This window comes from Rana temporaria, chromosome 5 (genome assembly GCF_905171775.1).
Source record: "Rana temporaria chromosome 5, aRanTem1.1, whole genome shotgun sequence".
Lineage (NCBI taxonomy): Eukaryota > Metazoa > Chordata > Amphibia > Anura > Ranidae > Rana > Rana temporaria.
This window is the reverse complement of record NC_053493.1, coordinates 172272399-172290822: the sequence shown is the minus strand read 5'-3', so window position 1 is coordinate 172290822 and position 18424 is coordinate 172272399. Positions and strand designations below refer to the sequence as shown.

The 18424-nt window shown below is 43.9% G+C and overlaps 1 protein-coding gene across 1 annotated transcript in view; it reads left to right on the top strand.

Moving 5' to 3' along the window:
- CTNND2 (catenin delta 2) overlaps window positions 1–18424 on the top strand; it is a 672820-nt gene that overhangs the window by 214751 nt on the left and 439645 nt on the right. Inside the window, 2 exon segments of the mRNA XM_040353393.1 lie at window positions 16654–16712; window positions 16714–16774. Coding sequence (XP_040209327.1) covers window positions 16654–16712; window positions 16714–16774 — 120 coding nt within the window.

The window sequence follows — 18424 nt, the reverse complement described above, 5'->3', positions numbered from 1 at the left end:
TTCCATTCGCAAATTCGCCTGTTAAATTTTTATTTGACTAAAATTTAAGCTTTTATTTGCAATAGTGCCCAGTACTTCCTGGAGCTATAGTAAATGACCCCCAGGAGCTCCAACGATATTGTGGCGCATACCATTTGCAAAAACTGATGCATGCAGGAGACGTCCCAATGAGGTGGCATCTCTGTCTTATATAAACTGTTAATATTTCTTTTGTTAAACTGTCATATAATGTAGCCTGGGAAACAGATCTAGGTACTGAGATTGATGAGAAGAACTAGACGAAATGGGTCTCTAGGATTTAAAAGGTTATACTGTTAATCTTATGGAAGCAAACTTCAAAGTTATGTCACACTTGTACTTAGTACCAGTAAGTTATGTAAATTGTACCATGGCTCCTCCCTCTTATGTTTTAGAGGATGCGGCCAGGTTGTCCCAAAGTGTTACGCTTTTGGATTAGGATGCATGCTCTGATCTACTCTGTAACTATGATAAACATATCCAAAAATCCACATACAGCACTCCTAAATGAACCTATAGACGGAATCCCTAAACATGCTCAATTGTTAATCTTATATGTCTTTGGCAGCAAAAATCGCAATAGTCACTTATTGGCAGAACCCCGTAGTAGATTGAAATATAGTTAAAGGGGTTGTAACGGTAAAACATTTTTTCCCTAAATAGCTTCCTTTACCTTAGTGCAGTCCTCCTCCACTTACCTCATCCTTCGATTTTGCTTTTAAATGTCCTTATTTCTTCTGACAAATCCTCACTTCCTGTTCTCCTGTCTGTAACTACACGCAGTAATGCAAGGCTTTCTCCCTGGTGTGGAGAAAGCCTCTTGAGGGAGGAGGGGGCGAGCAGGCAAGTCAGGACACTCTCTACTTTGCAGATAGAGAAAGGAGCTGTGTGTTATTGGGCGTCCTGACACTCCTGCTCGCCCCCTCCCCCCTCAGGAGGCTTTCTCCACACCAAGGAGAAAGCCTTGCATTACTGCATGTAGTTACAGACAGAAGAACAGGAAGTGAGGATTTCTCAGAAGAAATAAGGACATTTAAAAGCAAAATCGAAGGATGAGGTAAGTGAAGGAGGACTGCACTAAGGTAAAGGAAGCTATTTAGGGGGGGAAGAAATTTACCTTTACAACCCCTTTAAACATAAACCTAATACTGCATGAAAAAGTCACCAATGTACTCCAGGATAAACAACGCCTGGTCACCATGAAAACATTATTTACAACCTGTGTAGTGACATTTTTCTGTTGTCCCTGGGGTGTCGGCATTGGGCGAGTGACTATCTTTTCTGTCCTTCTTATCTTCCCGCTTCTTCTGCATTTCTTCTCCCTTACTGCCTCTTTTATTTGAAGGCATTATATGTTATTGCCCTGTTGATGCGGGAGGGGGGACCTTCTTTTCTGCTATCATACAATGTCAGTGGTTCTTGCTCAGGTGGCTGGATGTTGGATACATACTACCGAGCTACTGTTTCTTCAGTTGTCAGTTCTCCCTACACTACCTCAGCACCTTTACTTTCTCACAGTATTTAGTATTTTCCTATAATACAGACATTTGGTTACACGGACTTCATATGAGGGTATACCTGGGAGTTATCCCATCCTTGAGTCTATGTGAATATATTTTGTTTCACTGGCCCATGTGGCGATTTTCATGCTGTACCTTTACTCTTGTAACTTTACTGGGTCAAGTTATGTTAGCTTACTACTTACAGTGCCTTGAAAAACGATTCATACCCCTTGAAATTTTCCACATTTTGTCATGTTACAACCAAAAATATAAATGTGCTTTATTGGGATTTTATGTGATAGACCAACACAAAGTGGCACATAATTGGGAAGTGGAAGGAAAATGATAAATGGTTTTCACAATTTTTTACAGATAAATATCTGAAAAGTGTGGCGTGCATTTGTATTTAGACCCCTTTACTCTGATACTCCAAACTAAAATCCACCTGTTTGTAATTTTAATCTTAGTATAAATACAGCTGTTCTGTGAAGTCCTCAGAGTTTTGTTAGAGAATCTTAGTGAACAAACCGCATCATGAAGGCCAAGGAACACACCAGACAGGTCAGGGAAAAAGTTGTGAAGAAGTTTAAAGCAGGGTTAGGTTATAAAAAAATATCCCAAGCATTGAACATCTCACGGAGCACTGTCCATACCATCATCCAAAAATGTAAAAAAGTATGGCACAACTGCAAACCTACCAATTGCCGTCCACCTAAACTGCCGTCCACCTAAACTGACAGGCCGGGCAAGGAGAGCATTAATCAGAGAAGCAGCCAAGCGGCCCATGGTCAGACTGGCCATAGGACACACTGGTGGGCCGGGGCCTCAAGGCTGCATGTCATAAGATGAGCGGCCTGTACTGCACAGCAGTAGATAAGTGGCGACCATGGCCTAGACAGGGCTAACGCAGACCGTTGCTGCCTAAAGCAGGGCCAGTGCCAGCAAACTAGTATGTGCAGAAGAAGGCGGGTGAGAAGCACCCGCAGGAGAGAGACACCTCCCGGCCTGGCAACTGGAGATATACCTGCACTTAAGGGACAATGGCGACCTCTCTCCTAACACCGGCTGACACACAGGGAGGAAGGTGTGTGCACTGAACTGATCCAGTGTGTGTTACAGCCAAGGTCCCGCTCTGTAGCGGTGGGGAAGAGGGGCTGTGCTGGTCTGGGGCTGTCTCTGTGCTGGGCTGAGGCTGTCTCTGTGCTGGTCTGAGGCTGTCTCTGTGCTGCACTGGGGTTGCCTCTTTGCTGGACTGGGGTTGCCTCTTTGCTGGTCTAAGGCTTTCTCTTTGCTGGACTGGGGGTGTCCCTTTGCTGGATTGGGGATGTATCTTTGCCAGCTGGGGATGTCTCTTTGTTATATGGGGATGTCTCTTTGCTGGGGGATGTCTCTCAGAATATCCTGTCACCGACCACCCGTGCGAACGCCTAAAGGCCTAAAAGCAAAACACTATGTGTGGAGGAAAAAGAACACTGCACATCACCCTGAACACGCCATAACCACCATTAAAGCGGAGGTCCACCCTAAAAAAAAAGAATTGCCAAAAAGGCTCCAATTTTTTTTTATTTTTTAAAACTTACCAGAAATGGCTGTTGCTAGGCAGATTGTCCTAATCTGACACTTCTTCTCTCTTCTCCTCCTCGAGTTGCCTTCTGGGAAATGGGGCGCGCTGTCTTTTGGGAACTGTGTGTTTCCCATTTGCGCATGAGCAGTAGGAAACGGGCAGTGATGCCGCAAAGGCGACACTGCCTGTTTCCCTAAGTGAGGATCCGGAGAATGGATCGGACTCTGGCGGCCGACATCTTGGGCACGCTGGACAGGTAAGTGTGCTTATTAAAAGTCAGCAGCTACAGTGTTGCGAACCTTTGCGGGGTCGGTTGAGGAATTCTTGTGCCCATACCTGATGGTCGATATCACTCACAGATCCTTTATATTTTCTGCCCACACTTGATGGGACCTGAACAGCCTGGCTCCCACCCGGCAAGTGTGAGCCGATGTGTAGTCAAAAGGACTTTCGGGCTTGTTGTCTCCCGGAAGGGGTTGGTCTTCCAGATTTGCGGTTTGTCGCTGAGTTTGGCCACTGTCTGCGAAACTCCCTTCCTGGTGACTCTGCCTCTAGGTTTTGCCATACTTCTGAAAGTTGTGTTTTTCCTATGAAGCAACATCAGATCCTGTGGGATGAATCCCGATTTTCCCCCTGTTGCTTTGGCGATAGCCATGTCAAGTTTATTCCCAAACAGGAAGTGACCCTCGAAAGGTATTTTGCACCAACCTTGCTTGGACGCAGGGTCAGCCACCCAAGGCCTGAGCCACAGGGCTCTTCTGGCAGTCACCGCATTTAGCATGATTCTTGCCAGAATTTTGATTATATCAATGGATGCTTCAGCCATAAATGAAGCTGTTGGCTTCAAATTTGCTAACAAGGCTAAGACCTCAGCTCTGCATAGGTCATTTTCCACCGCCCCATCGGTCCTTTGCACCCAGACCTTCATGGCCTTAGAGATGGTGGCCAAAGTCATCGTCGGTCTTCATGCTCCACCGGCCAATGTGTAGATCTTTTTAAGATCTACATCCACCCTCCTGTCTAGAATGTCTTTGAAGGTCACTGCGTCATCCAGTGGGAAGGGCCACATGCCTGGCGAGGCGCACTACAGTCCACTACACTACAGGGGGCTCCTCCAGAACCCTCACTTTTTCCGTCTGAAAAGGGTACATCTTTGCGAACCGATTTTTGAAAATCTCTTTCTTGTCTAAGCTCTTCCACTCATCAGAGATTATGTCTTGGATCTCATCCACAAAGAGAAAGTTCACTGCCTCCTCGTTTCATGTTAGCAAATAACTTTGCTTCTTCTGCGGTTCTTCTGCCGTGTCCTTCCCACAGCAAGGTCTGCCTAATTTCTTTCACAAAAGGTGTGTAACTAAGGCGAAAATCAAACCATCATACTGGTCATCCTCTTCGGCAGAGGATGCATCTGAGGCTTGTGCTTGGGCTTGTGTTCTCTGGGTTATCCTGAGCAGTTGGACCGTCTTTGAGGTGACAGGGGGGCGAGAGGTTAGAAGGAACTGGGGCAGTTGACCACTTGCGTCTGCGTTGCCAAACGACTGCAGTGTATCCTCGCCTTTTTCATTAATGATACTAGCTCCGTTTTATCAGATTCATGGCCCTTTGTCGCCTCCTTGAAGCAGTCTGCACAAGCCCGTCTTCCCCGGGCTAATATATTTTTGGGGCCCAAAAGCCAGCAACCTCCTGGCCTGGGCTTATCATGATGTGAATCCTGGTGATGATGCGACGGAGAGCGGTGATGCCTTGAAGGAGAGTGAGAGCGTAAGATTTCTCTTCTGCTGTGAGAGCGTCAATCTTTCCTGTGAGGACGAACGTCTCCTATTTCTTCCTGAGCTTCCATCCTCTGATCGTCGAGAAGAGTCATGACCATGACCTGAGGAGCTGGAGCAGCACAGATAGGCATGAGAAAGAATTAGTCTGCCAGACTAGAAAATCTTAGTGATTCATGTAATCATCGGTATCTCCCCCTACCTTCTTTGCGATCGCTGATCTTTAGAGGGGTAGACATTTTGGTTCCTGTTGAAAAAATATAAGCCATGTTATGTCCTACATATGTATTCAAGTGGTTGTACTTGCTTACGTGAAGAATAAACTTAATTGGATCATGGTTAATGACAGACTCACCTGTGTCCTTCGCAATTCTACTAAGAAATTCGATATAACGTGGGATCCTGGATACATTATCTAACATTCACCTTAAAGTGCTTTTGGCTGACCCATATCTCTTTTTCTCTTTTCTTTTCTTTCCTTTTCTCTTTTCTTTTACAATAATTACTGTTGATTCGGTTATTGTTGTTATTGTTGCTAACTATGGGATGCTTTGACAGAATTTCTATCTCTATGTTGACACGATGTTGGTAGAAGCATACACAGGGGTTCCTTTTTCCCTCCCCATCCCTACCCTTCCCTACCCTTCCTTATCCTCCCCTACCACTCCCTACCCTTACCAACACCCCCCCTTTTTTTCTTTCTGTCTTCTTCTCTTTCTCCCCTGCTCTTTATAATATGCATCTTTCTCCCTGTGCGAGTCATTCTTAATGCTATATGTTAATGTAGATTCCTGGGACAACTAACAATTGGCCCCTAGTGAATCAGGGACGTTTCTTTTTATTTTTTTATTTTTTATTTTTTTCACCATTTAGTGAATGATTTAACAACTAAGGAGGGGAAAGATACAGAAAAAAGGGGACATTGTGTTTTTTATTGTTTATTATGTCATATGGCTATGTTAATGGGCTCTCCCACTAACTGCACTTTGTGTTGAGCTTGCTTTGTTTCTTATTTATAGGTTTTATGCATACGACTATTTGCATGGGTAATATCTGACAGAGATCGATTGTTATTCTGTTTTTGTCACTTGTGCCTTTTACAACATTGTTTCTTCAATAAACATATTGAAATATAAAGTGGTTGTAAACCCACTCTTGCAACTTGCACCTACAGGTAAGCCTAGATTAAGGCTTACCTGTAGGTGCAAGAAATATCTCCTTAACCTACATGGTTAAGGAGATATTTTCACAGAAAAGTGCACGTGAATGGCATTAACTGGGTTAATGCCGTGTTTGCGGGAGTGACGTCATCGCCGCTCTGGCCAATCACAGCGCCGGAGCAGCGATAACAGGAAATAGAGACGAGGGGACATGGCGGCGGCGGTGGATGGGGACCAAGGCGAACTTCGGGGGCTTCGATCTCAGGTAAGTGACACATAATGAGCTAGTATGCTGTGCATATAAGCTCATTATGACTTTCTTTTGCAGGTGTACTTTTAAAAAAATAAGGGGAAACAGAGGGTTTTACTTCCTCTTAAAGCTGGACGATGTGCAGGAATAAATCCTGCCATTCGCAAGCCATACCTGAGGAGAGGAGTGTGTGGCAGGCACAGGGCAGCCTAGACACACAGAGCGCCGGTCCCTGCGTACCAGCCAGAGTTAAACTGAGCAGCAGCACTTTAAATGTGGCTCCCTGAAGGCTTGCTCCACCCCCATCCTCTCCTGATTGGCTGGGCAGCTATGCACATGATCAGAGTAGGCTGCCTCATAAAAGTCATAGAGATGAGCGTGGCTCGCCCTTAACAGGCACCATAACTCAATTTAAGAGGAGAGACACAGCACACCACAGCTCCCCCAAGTAGTTTAATGCCGCATGAAGCCCCCCCGAGGATCAGGCCAGCGGGGTTCCCTGACCAAATTTACCGTTTGGTATCTTACAATGCAGGGACCGACGTCCCTCAGCAGACACATCGACGAGACCGCCAGTAGTTTATACCAGCTAGGAGGGGAGACACCGTTAGTCCTGACTAGGAGGAAGAAAAAGGAACGCTGAGGTGAGTGAAAAATTTATAATTAAGTCCTGATTACGTAGGGGGTGGAACGGGGCCTCACCCAGCTGTGCTGACATGGAGCCGTCAGGAAAATTGCTGTTCACAGACACTCTTCATCTACTCTGTCAGAGCTTGAGCCTATTTTGCAATAAAGAATGGGCAAAAATTTCACTCTCTTAGATGTGCAAAGCTGGTAGAAGCATACCCATAAAGACTTGTGTAATTGCAGCGAAAGTTGGTTCTGCCCTGGTTCACACGGGGCTGCGGGAGTGAAGCCGTGCGAGTTCAGCTGAACTCGCACGATTTCACTCTCGCCGGCAGTCCCCGATTTCGGCCCGCGATTTAAGAGACATCTGTGCAAGTTTCTGCACAGATGTCTATGTAAATCGCGGCCCCCGAAATCGCAAAAGTAGTACAGGAACTACTTTTTGAAATCGGTGCAGCTGCGGCGTCGCACCGATTAGGACAGTGTCATTGCCGACAATTGCCGGCAAATGCCGCCGATTTGAGATGCGCTTTCACATGTGAAATCGCATCTCAAATCGAAGGTAATCGTACCCAGTGTGACCTAGGCTCTACAAAGTAATTGACTCATGGGGGCTGAATACAAATGCACGCTGCACTTTTCAGATATTTATTTGGAAATGTTCCCTTCCACTTCACAATTATGTGCCACTTTGTGTTGGTCTATCACTTAAAATCCCAATAGAATACATTTAAGTTTTTGGTTGTAACAATATGTGAAAAGGGTATGAATACTTTTTCAAGGCACTGTACTTGTACACTTATATTTCTTATTAGGAAAATGTATAAACAAATCAATTGAAAAGAAAAATGAATTAACCACTTTAGCTCCGGAAGGTTTTACCCCTTAATTACCAGAGCATTTATTTGCGATTTGGCACTGTGTCACTTTAACTGACAATTGCGCAGTCGTGCGACACTGTACCCAAACAAAAGTATGTCTTTTTTTTCCCCACAAATAGAGCTTTCTTTTGGTGGTATTTGATCACCCCTGCGGTTTTGATTTTTTTTGCGCTATAAACAAAAAAAGTGAAAATTTGGGGGAAAAAAAATATTTTTTGCTATAATAAATATCCCACATTTTTTTTTTTTTTTAAACTAATTTCTTCATCAGTTTAGGCGATACTGTATGTATTCTTCTTACATAATTTTTGGTTTAAAAAAAAAAACAATAAGCGTATATTGATTGGTTTGCCGCAAAAATAATAATTCTCCGACGTGAGATACGCCGATTCACCGAACGTACTTACGCCCGGCGCATTCATATACGCGGTTTAACGTAAGTCGTACTTCCGGCGTAAAGTGAAGCCTCATAAAGCAGGTGTAAGTCCATGTTAAGGTATGGACCGTCGTATTTTACGTTGTTTACGTAGTGGTACGTGAATAGGGGGGCTGGGCCGTAGGTTACGTTCACGTCGTAGGCATTGAGCCGTCGTATCTTAGGGAGTATATTCGACGTGATTCTGATCATGCGCACTGGGATACGTCCACGGGACGGCGCATGTGCCGTTCGTTCGGCCCATCATTTGCATGGGGTCACGCTTCATTTAAATAGATCACGCCCCCTTCCACCTACTTTGAATTAGGTCGGCTTACGCCGAAGAATTTACGTTACGCTGGCGCAACGTTGGGAGCAAGTGCTTTGTGAATACTGTGCTTGCCTCTCTGTGTTACGTCGGCGTAGCGCATATGAGATGCACTACGCCGGCTGAAATATGCGCCGATGTATCTGAATCCGGCCCATAGTGTCTACAAAATAGGGAATAGATTTATGGCATTTTTATTATCTTTTTTTTTTACTAGTAATGGCAGTGATCAGTGTTTTTTATCGGTACTGTGGATAGATCGGACACTTTGATACTTTTTTGGGACCATTGACATCTATATAGCGATCAGAGCTAAAAATAGCCCACTGATTATTGTGTAAATGTCACTGACAGGGAAGGGGTTAACACTAGGGGCGATCAAGGGGCTAACTGTGTTCCCTATGGTGTTTCTAACTGTGGGGGAGGGGGGGGGATTGGATTATGACAGAGATCACTGTTTCCCGACCATTAAGAACAGTAGATCCCTGTCATGTCACCTGTCAGAACGATGAATGCCTTGTTTACATAGGCATTTCCCCGCTCTGACCTGTGTACATCGAGTCCTCCTGACCTGCGGGCATGCTCCCGCAGCATGCAAGCAGGAGCGAGCGTGCGCCACTTGCAACTGAGCATGTGCCAAGCCGCCGTACAGCTACGGCGATTCGCGCAGGAGAGCCATTGTGCCATTGTTTGACGGCAGCCGATCAATAAGCGGGTTAAATAAAAATTTTCATTTGTGGTGCTCAGATGCAGTGTAGTTCCACTTTTAACACTAGTGCAACAATTCATACATCAGCACTTTTTTAAGCCATGAAAATAATGGCTAGTAAAAATGGGTAAACTTTTCTTCATCCTCCATCCTCCCTGGGGCACTAGTAAAATAGCTCATGTCACATATGGGTTAATGTTGGTTTTTGAGATACAGGTTGCTTTATATACAGTAATTAGTTAAAGCCAAACAATGTTGACTTCTCAACATCTTTAATCCTATGCTGCTAGCATTAGTAAATAGATAGGAAAATATACTGCCCCCGGATTTCACATACATTGGCGCATATTTATGCCGGCTTAGCGTACCTAATATACGATACGCCGACGTTGCGCAGAGAGGCAAGCACCAAATTCATAAAGCACTTTCCTCCCAAACTGCGCTGGGTACCCTCGGCGTAAGCCGTCGTAGGTGGAAGTGGGCTGTGAAGCCATGCTAATGAGGCGTGACCCCATGCAAATAATGGGCCGAGTGCCATCCAAGTACTTAAAACGAACGGCGCATGCGCCGTCCCGTGGACGTATCCCAGTGCGCATGCTCACAATCACGTCGGAACTACTCCCCTAAGATACGACGGATCACTGCCTACGACGTGAACGTAACCCTACGGCCCAGCCCTATTTACGTACTACGTAAACGGCGTAAAATACGACGGGTGTGTTCCCTGGTCCATTACCGTTGCATGGGTTGCACCTCATATATGGGGAATAACTTTACGCCGGACGTACGACTTACGCAAACCGTGTATATTATGCGCCGGCGCAAGTACGTTCGTGAATCGGCGTTATCTCCCTCATTTGCATATGTGCATAGAAAATCAATGGGAGCGGCAAATGCGCCCAGCGTAAATATGCGCCCACGATACAACGGCGTAGGCAAGTTACGTCGGTCGTAGGAAGCCTATTTTTAGGCGTATCTTAGTATGTGGGTCGGTGCATAGATACAACGCGCAACATTTGTACTTACGTCGGCGTATCTTGAGATACGTCGCGTAAGTGCTTTGTGAATCCGGGCCATTATATTTACTTGTTTTAATTGCTTTTTATTTTTGGATTTCTTCAGTTATTTCTTGGTTTCCAGGCCTAGGCAAATTATATCATACACTCCAGTAGTGCTCAGGAGGGGTCTTCTCAGACCCTCCCGCAGTAGAAGTAGATGGATTACAGGAAGTAAATGCTACATGCATCATATGCCCTTACTCAAGATGGCCATGACCAGAAATGCTAGGCAGAAGGGGGGGGGGGGGGTTGTGTTCAAAATGCTTCTCTGCAAATAAAGCATGGACACATGAATGGATAGTGAGTTTGCTTTAACCACTTAACCCTCGGACCATTATGCAGCTTAAAGACCTGGCCACTTTTTGCGATTCGGCACTGCATCGCTTTAACCACTTCAGATCCGTAGGACGTCCTGGGACGCTCCTGGACTTGAGCGGTTGATATCTGAATGATGCCTGCAGCTGCAGGCATCATTCAGATATCGCTGTCTTCAGCTGGCGATTCTGTTCCGCCGCTCGATCGTTTCTTCTAGGCAGCGGGAGGGGACGTCCCCCCCCCTCCCGCCGCCATCCGGTGCTTCTTCCGGGCTCTCCCGTGCCATTGGGGGCCCGGAGAGCGAATCGGCCGGCGCTAGTTGTTGAACCATAGAGATGACTGGTGACCAGACGGTCCACAGTCATCTCTATGACCCTCGGAGGGCCGGGCGCGACGTTATGACGTCACGCCCGGTACCCAGAAGTAAACAAAGCCGCTATCGTGGCTGTCGGCATGTAATCGGTGAATTTTTTTCACCGACTTCATGCTTGTAAGCTGTAGGAGAGATGTGGGGTCCTTATTGACCCCACCATCTCTCCATAAAGCGGACTTGCACACTGATTCCTATTACAAGGGATGTTTTACATTCCTTGTATAAGGAATAAAAAAGTGATCAAAAAAATAAAAATGACAAAAAAAGTGTAAAAAATAAAAAAAATGAAGTAAAAAAAAAAAAAAAAAATAATAAAAAAAAAAAATTTAAAACACCCCTGTCTCGGTCGCTCGCGTGCAGAAGCGAACGCACATGCAAGTCCCGCCCACATATGTAAACACCGTTCAAACCCCACATGTGAGGTATCATCGCGTGCGTTAAAGCGTGTGCAACAATTCTAGCACTAGACCTACTCTGTAACTCAAAAATAGTAACCTGTAAAAAAAATTAAAGCGTTGCCTATGGAGATTTTGGAGAACCGAAGTTTGGCGCCATTCCATGAGTGTGCGCAATTTTAAAGCGTGACATGTTAGGTATCTATTTACTCGGCGTAACATCGTCTTTCACATTATACAAAAAAATTGGGCTAACTTTACTGTTTTGTTATTTTTTAATTCATGAAACTGTTTTTTTCCCTAAAAAAAGGCGTTTGAAAAATTATTGCGCAAATATCATGTGAGAAAAAAAGTTGCAATGACCGCCATTTTATTCCCTAGGGTGTCTGCTAAAAAATATATATAATGTTTGGGGGTTCTGATTAATTTTCTAGCAAAAAAATTGTGATTTTTACATGAAGGAGAGAAGTGCCAAAATAGGCCCGGTAACGAAGTGGTTAGCTGACAATTGCGCGGTCATGCAACGTGGCTCCCAAACAAAATTGGCGTCCTTTTTCCCCCACAAATAGAGCTTTCTTTTGGTCGTATTTGATCATCTTTGCAGTTTTTAGTTTTTGAGCTATAAACAAAAATAGAGAGACAATTTTGAAAAAAAAACAATATTTTTTACTTTTTGCTATAATAAATATCCCCAAAAAATATATAAAAAAAAAAATATTTTTTCCATCAGTTTAGGTCGATACGTATTCTTCTACATATTTTTATCAATATTTTTAAGCGTTTATTGATTGGTTTGCACAAAAGTTATAGGGCCAGATTCAGATAGAATCGCCTATCTTTAGGCGGGCGTAGCGTATCTCAGATACACTACGCCGCCGTAACTTAGTGAGGCAGGTCCCATATTCAGAAAGAACTTGCGCCTAAGTTACGGCAGCGTAGTGTAAATGGGCCGGCGTAAGCCGGCGTAATTCAAAGTAGGCTGGTAGTGGGTGTGTTGTATGTAAATCACTCGTGACCCCACGTAATTGACGCTCCTAATGAACGGCGCATGCGCCGTCCGTGAACGTATCCCAGTGCGCATGCTCAAAATCACATTGCAAATAGTCAATGCTTTCGACGTGAACGTAACTTACGCACAGCCCTATTCGCATACGACTTACGCAAACAACGTAAACCATGTAAAATTCTACGCTGTTCCGACGTCCATACTTAACATTGGCTACGCCTCATATAGCAGGGGTAACATTACGCCGACAAAAGCCTTACGTAAACGTGCGTTTCTGAATCTGCGTATCTGCGTATCTAGCTCATTTGCATATTCTATGTGTAAATCTACAGAAGCGCCCCTAGCGGCCAGCGTAAATATGCAACTAAGATACAACGGCATAATAGACTTACGCCGGTCGTATCTTAAACAAATTCTGGCGTATCTGATTCTTTGAATCAGGCGCCAAGGTACGACGCCTCACACTCAGAGTTACGACGGCGTATCTGGAGATACGCCGTCGTAACTCCTTTCTGAATCTGGCCCATAAGCGTCTAACCCAATAGGGGATAGTTGTATTGCATTTTTATTAATAACTATTATTTTTAACTAGTAAATGGCGGCGATCAGCGATTATTATCGTGACTGCTGACATATTATGGCAGACACATCAGACACTTTTGACACTATTTTGGGACCATTGTCATTTATCCAGCAACAGGTGCTATAAAAAAGCCTGTTTATTGTAAAAACTGACACTGGCAGTGAAGGGGTTAACCTGTAGGTGGACGCTGTAGGGGTTAAGTGTGCCCTGATGTGTTTCTTACTGTGGGGGGGCCGTGGCCTTAGCGTGTGATGTCACCGATCAGTGTCAGTCTCATTAGGAAGCACGTTCTTCCTCTCTGTGACCCAGCCGTGACATTCTGCAGAACTGTTATATCTGCGTGCGGCGGTCCTTAAGCGGTTAAATATAATAAACTAATCAAATAGAACTTTGGTTTATGGTGCTCAGATGCCAGTGTTGCTCTGCTTTAACTCTACAGCAGTTCCCCTATGCCTGACAAAATAAACAGTTTAGTTATTTTTCGAATAAAAAATATTATACCCTATATACGGTAGGTGTAAAATGTTCTCTGATATGATTTTCTGTTTTTTTGTAACACCTCTAAATGCTTCTGACAACTGTCATGCACTTTATACATCAATCTGTATTCCCTTTTTGTTTTGGCTTTTGTTTTATTTATTTTTTTAGTCTTGATTTGAAACTTCACAACTTCCAATAAAAAAAGTATCTGATTACAAAACGTGGAAGAGTTTATCAATCTATAGATATAAACTAGGGATATAGAAGGTGAAAAAACTTACTATGTATTGGTGTGTAAAAAGGAAGGATACAAAAAGTAGAAGAAGCTTGCAGTCCACTATAACAGTTTTTCTCAACCTTTTTACAGTCGGGGCGCCCTTAAAAAGTATTTTGAGTCTTGAGGCACCCCCAGTCCAGACTGGTTCACGTTACTGTGTGTCGCGGAACACACGCAAAATCTCGCTCATTCCCGCACACAGACGAATGCTCTGCTCTTTAGGGGTACCATTAATTCTTGGTACCCCACACATATGAAAACGTAGGGTGCTTTTGGTGCAGTGCAATTAAGAAAAAAGGTTGGGGACTTCTTTCCCTGCATTTTTGTGGGTAGGGAAGCTCATTGAAATGAATGGGCTGCCCTGCACGCAGCCACAAGATGTGAACCAAGGGATTGTTCATGTCTGGTTGGAGGGGCAGTAAAACCACATGGTTAAGCTGTTTCTACCACCCCCCACTTCTCCCCCTTTAGCTGCAGAGGCAGCAGCTGGTGGTGTAACCCAGGGTGAATGGGGCATGCACTGCAACTACACCACAACTGTATGCATCGCACGGTTGCAGTGTAGTGATGCTGCATTTACGGGCTTAAAACGATGGTGAGGAGGCAACATAATGCTCTTTACCGTCTGTCAAATGCCTCTGAAATGCGATTCTGTGCATGGATTGCTTTTCAGAGGAGCAGCAGTCCTGGCTGCTATCACAAACAAGCCCTACAAAAGCAGTTCTGATGGTACAGGAATGGGGGGGGGGTCAGGATTAAAAGGAACTTATAGAGACAATGCGCGCACACACACACCAACACACCAACATGCACAACACAGACATACAGACAGACACATGCACACAAAACTACTATACAGACAAATGCATGCACACACACAGACACATGCACCACACTCATACATACAGACACATGCACACCCATGCACACACAGTCATACATACAGACATATGCGCACACACCATACATACAGACACATGCGCGCACATGCACACACACATCATACATACATACAAGACACATGTGCGCACAACACATACATGCATGCAGAACAAGCACGTGCACACACACACACATAGACACATGCGACACAACATGCACAGACGCATGATTAAAGCCCTATTAAAAATAATCTAGATACTAGCACAGTACTGTACCTTTTTCCCAGTTTCTCATTCAGCCGGGTACTGCACTGCAGGGGGAAGCAGAGAGCACAGCACACTCCCCATGCACTTTACTTTCACTTTTGAGGCTGACTGAGCTTCTCACAGTGCCAATGTACAGTTCGGCAGGGGATCAGGTTCACTCTGACAGCCCTTCTCTCCCCTAATCCCCGTGGCACACCTGAGAAACTGACTGCACAAGAAAAGCTGCACTAGAGTATAGGGTGGGATACACATAACTTCTGGATAACATACCAGCCTTATGATCTCATTTATATTAAGAACAATGGTAGCAAGTCTTATTTTTACTAGCCCAGGTTGGTAAGATAACAACAGATGATTACCCTACTGTATATAGGCTGCAGAGTTTACAATTGCTAGAGGGTTAATATTTAAGAAGAAGAGAGAAAGGACTGTGTTGCTGAAAGTATAAGGTTGTAGCTGCACCACATCCCAAATTAACAATTAAAGAACCAAGTAGGCAAGGATGGGATTTTTAAGGTGCGTTTTAAATCCACAGACAAAGAAGATATATGTAAAAAACAATACATTTTGGGCCAGATCCACAGCCAGCGGGCTTAACTTAAATCTTCCTATTTAAGTTACACCGCCGCATAATTTCTACCTAAAGTGCCCGATCCACAAAGCACTTAACTAGAAATTTTTGAGCTGTGTAACTTAAATCTGTCCGGCGCATGGCGTGCCCAATCTAATGGGGCGTGTCTCATTTAAATTAGGCGCGCTCCCCGCGCCGGACGTTACTGCGCATGCTCCCGACGCGATTTTCCCGATGTGCTTTGCGCAAATTACGTTTGCGCCGAGTTTTGTGAATCGCGCCGGGTAAAAAAAAGTTGCGTCGGGGAAAAAAAAAGAGAAGCGGCGGGAAAAAATAAATAAAAAAAAACATTTGACAGTGTCGCAGGGAAAGAAGGGTATACTTTTACAAGGTGTAATAACTTTACACTTTGTAAAAGCAGCCCTAATTTTGCGTTTGCAAACTAACAACTTACGGAGGAACTTCACGAAGGGAACCGCTTCGTGGATCTCCGTAAGTGCTAATTTGCATACCCGAAATCGGCATTTCGATGAGAAATGCCCCCAGCGGCGGCCCCCGAGGTACTGCATCCCTAAGATCCGACAGTGTAAAACTATTACACCTGCCGGATCTTAGGAATATCTATGCGTACCTGATTCTGTGAATCAGTCGCATAGATAGAACAGGGATACGCAGGCGTATCCCTTTTGTGGATCTGGCCCTTTATTCTTACAAAGATTAAAGGTCCTACACACTTCACTAATATATAAAACAGGGGTTATGACCATGTATTGTTATACTGTTAATGATTCAAACGCACTAATGTCTTCTACATGTTTCAACAATTTATAGCTTCTTCAGGAGGTGTTTAAGTGTGAATAACATAACTATATAGAAAAAAACATAATTAATAAATAATATACACACAGTATTAATTCATATAACATGCCAATATTTACATAAAATGTACATATACCATCTTGGGGGCAAGATGGGGGCAAGAGGGAAAAGAGAGAGGCCCCTGGGGCCCTTAGGTGTGGGGCTGCCCCCCTCTTTCTTGGGGATATTGCCCTCTCCTTTCCATCCTAATTTAGATTCTTCTTTGAGGGGAAAACATTTGTCTATTGTTTTTTGATTGGAATTGTATTCTATCAGGGTATATATATGACAATGTATTATAGATTGCTTGGGTAAGCATTCTCTGGCATGTCGAGTAAAATGATACTAACTTTTCTATTCTTACAGAATGGTACCGAAAGGACATAGAAGATGAGCTGACCACGGGTTTAGAACTTGTCGATTCAAGGCATTAGATCCTTGCAGGAGTCTGGCATACATGAAACACAAGACTTTTCATCAAGTGAAAGTAAGTTATAATCCTTTAAGCAGTTTACATCTTGCAATAAAAAAAAAGAAACAGACATGTATGAGTTTCATCTAAATTACTTTCTCAGGGGCTTCCAAGGAAGTAATTAGATGAAACTCTTATGTGTACGGCAGGTTCACAGTGTCGTCATCACACTTGAACGTTTTAAAATCAAAGGTGTGCCTCATTTGTGGCACTGATGTGTGAGATCATAGCGTTCTGTGGGATTTATAATATGCTGACACTATTTCTGCCTATGCGAGTGTTACCTTTTAGTTCAGTGGCCTCAAAACTGCGGCCCGGGGGGCCAAATGCAACCCTTTGCTCTCCATTGTATGGCCCTTGAAGCACTTTTTTTCCCACTGATACAAGACACTATTCCTCCCACTGACATCAATAAAGGAACATACTGTAATTCTTCTTACTGACATCAACAGGGCACTATTTCTCATATTGACACCAATGATGGAACACTATTCCTCCCACTTACATCAATGATGGGGCACTATTCCTCCCACCAACACCAATGATGGGGCACTATTCCTCCAACTGACACCATTGATGGAACACTATTCCTTCCACTGGCACCAACGATGGAACACTATTACTCTCACTGACACCAATGATGGAACACTATTACTCCCACTGACACCAATGATGGAACACTATTACTCCCACTGACACCAATGATAGAACACTATTACTGCCACTGACACCAATCATGGGGCACTTTTTCTTTTTGCTGATACCAATGATGGACAATATTCCTCCCACTGATACCAATGATGGGCAGTATTCCTCCCATGGACTTGAAAGATGCATTGTTTAATGCCAGGACAATTTCTACTCGCAATGGCCACAGTCCGGCCCAACTAAAGGACAGTAAAGTGGCCCTTTGTTTAGAACATTTTGAGACCCAGTTTCAGTTTTTAATAAAATGTTTTTAAGTGATACTTCTTTATTGTTAGCCTCTTTTTCCATGCATATGGATTTTCCATCATGATGTATTCGTCCGTGATCCAGATTTATATATGATGACTGCAGAGTGGATTATACAAAAGTGCTTTTAGGGCTCAATTATGACTGTGAGCTGTTCTCCTATGGGATTTGGTCCCTGAGTGTTTTTTCGATTTCCATTTTATTAGCATAAGGGTGGCAGGAAGATTTTCATTTGATTCTTGGGTGTTTAATTGTGACCTTATAGATGCTTTATGGATTGTACTTTATTTATGATGGATGTTTTGTATATTTCCTGGCATGATATTCACTTGTTGCATGTATATTATTGATGAGGTAGCTGCAGATTTATCTTTAATAATTTGTTTTTGTAAATTCTTATGTTTATTATTTGGTTGCAGCACATTCATTTTTAATTTATTAGCCTAACACTATAGGCTATGAACATTCGCCTAGCAGAGAGAAAAATATGAGGGAGACTTCAGCAATGTGTACAGTCGTTGGAGATTCCTGTTCAAATGGTTGAAACAAATGGGTGTTTGGCTAAATGAACTTCCTGCAGCAGTACGAAGAGAAACATTTAACAGCGGTTTTACTACCATTTCTAAATGTAACAGCTTCCTGCTCAGGATTCCTCAATGTTTGGGAGCCAGAACCCACACACGTCCCAGCAACCAGTGACTCGCCGGGGCA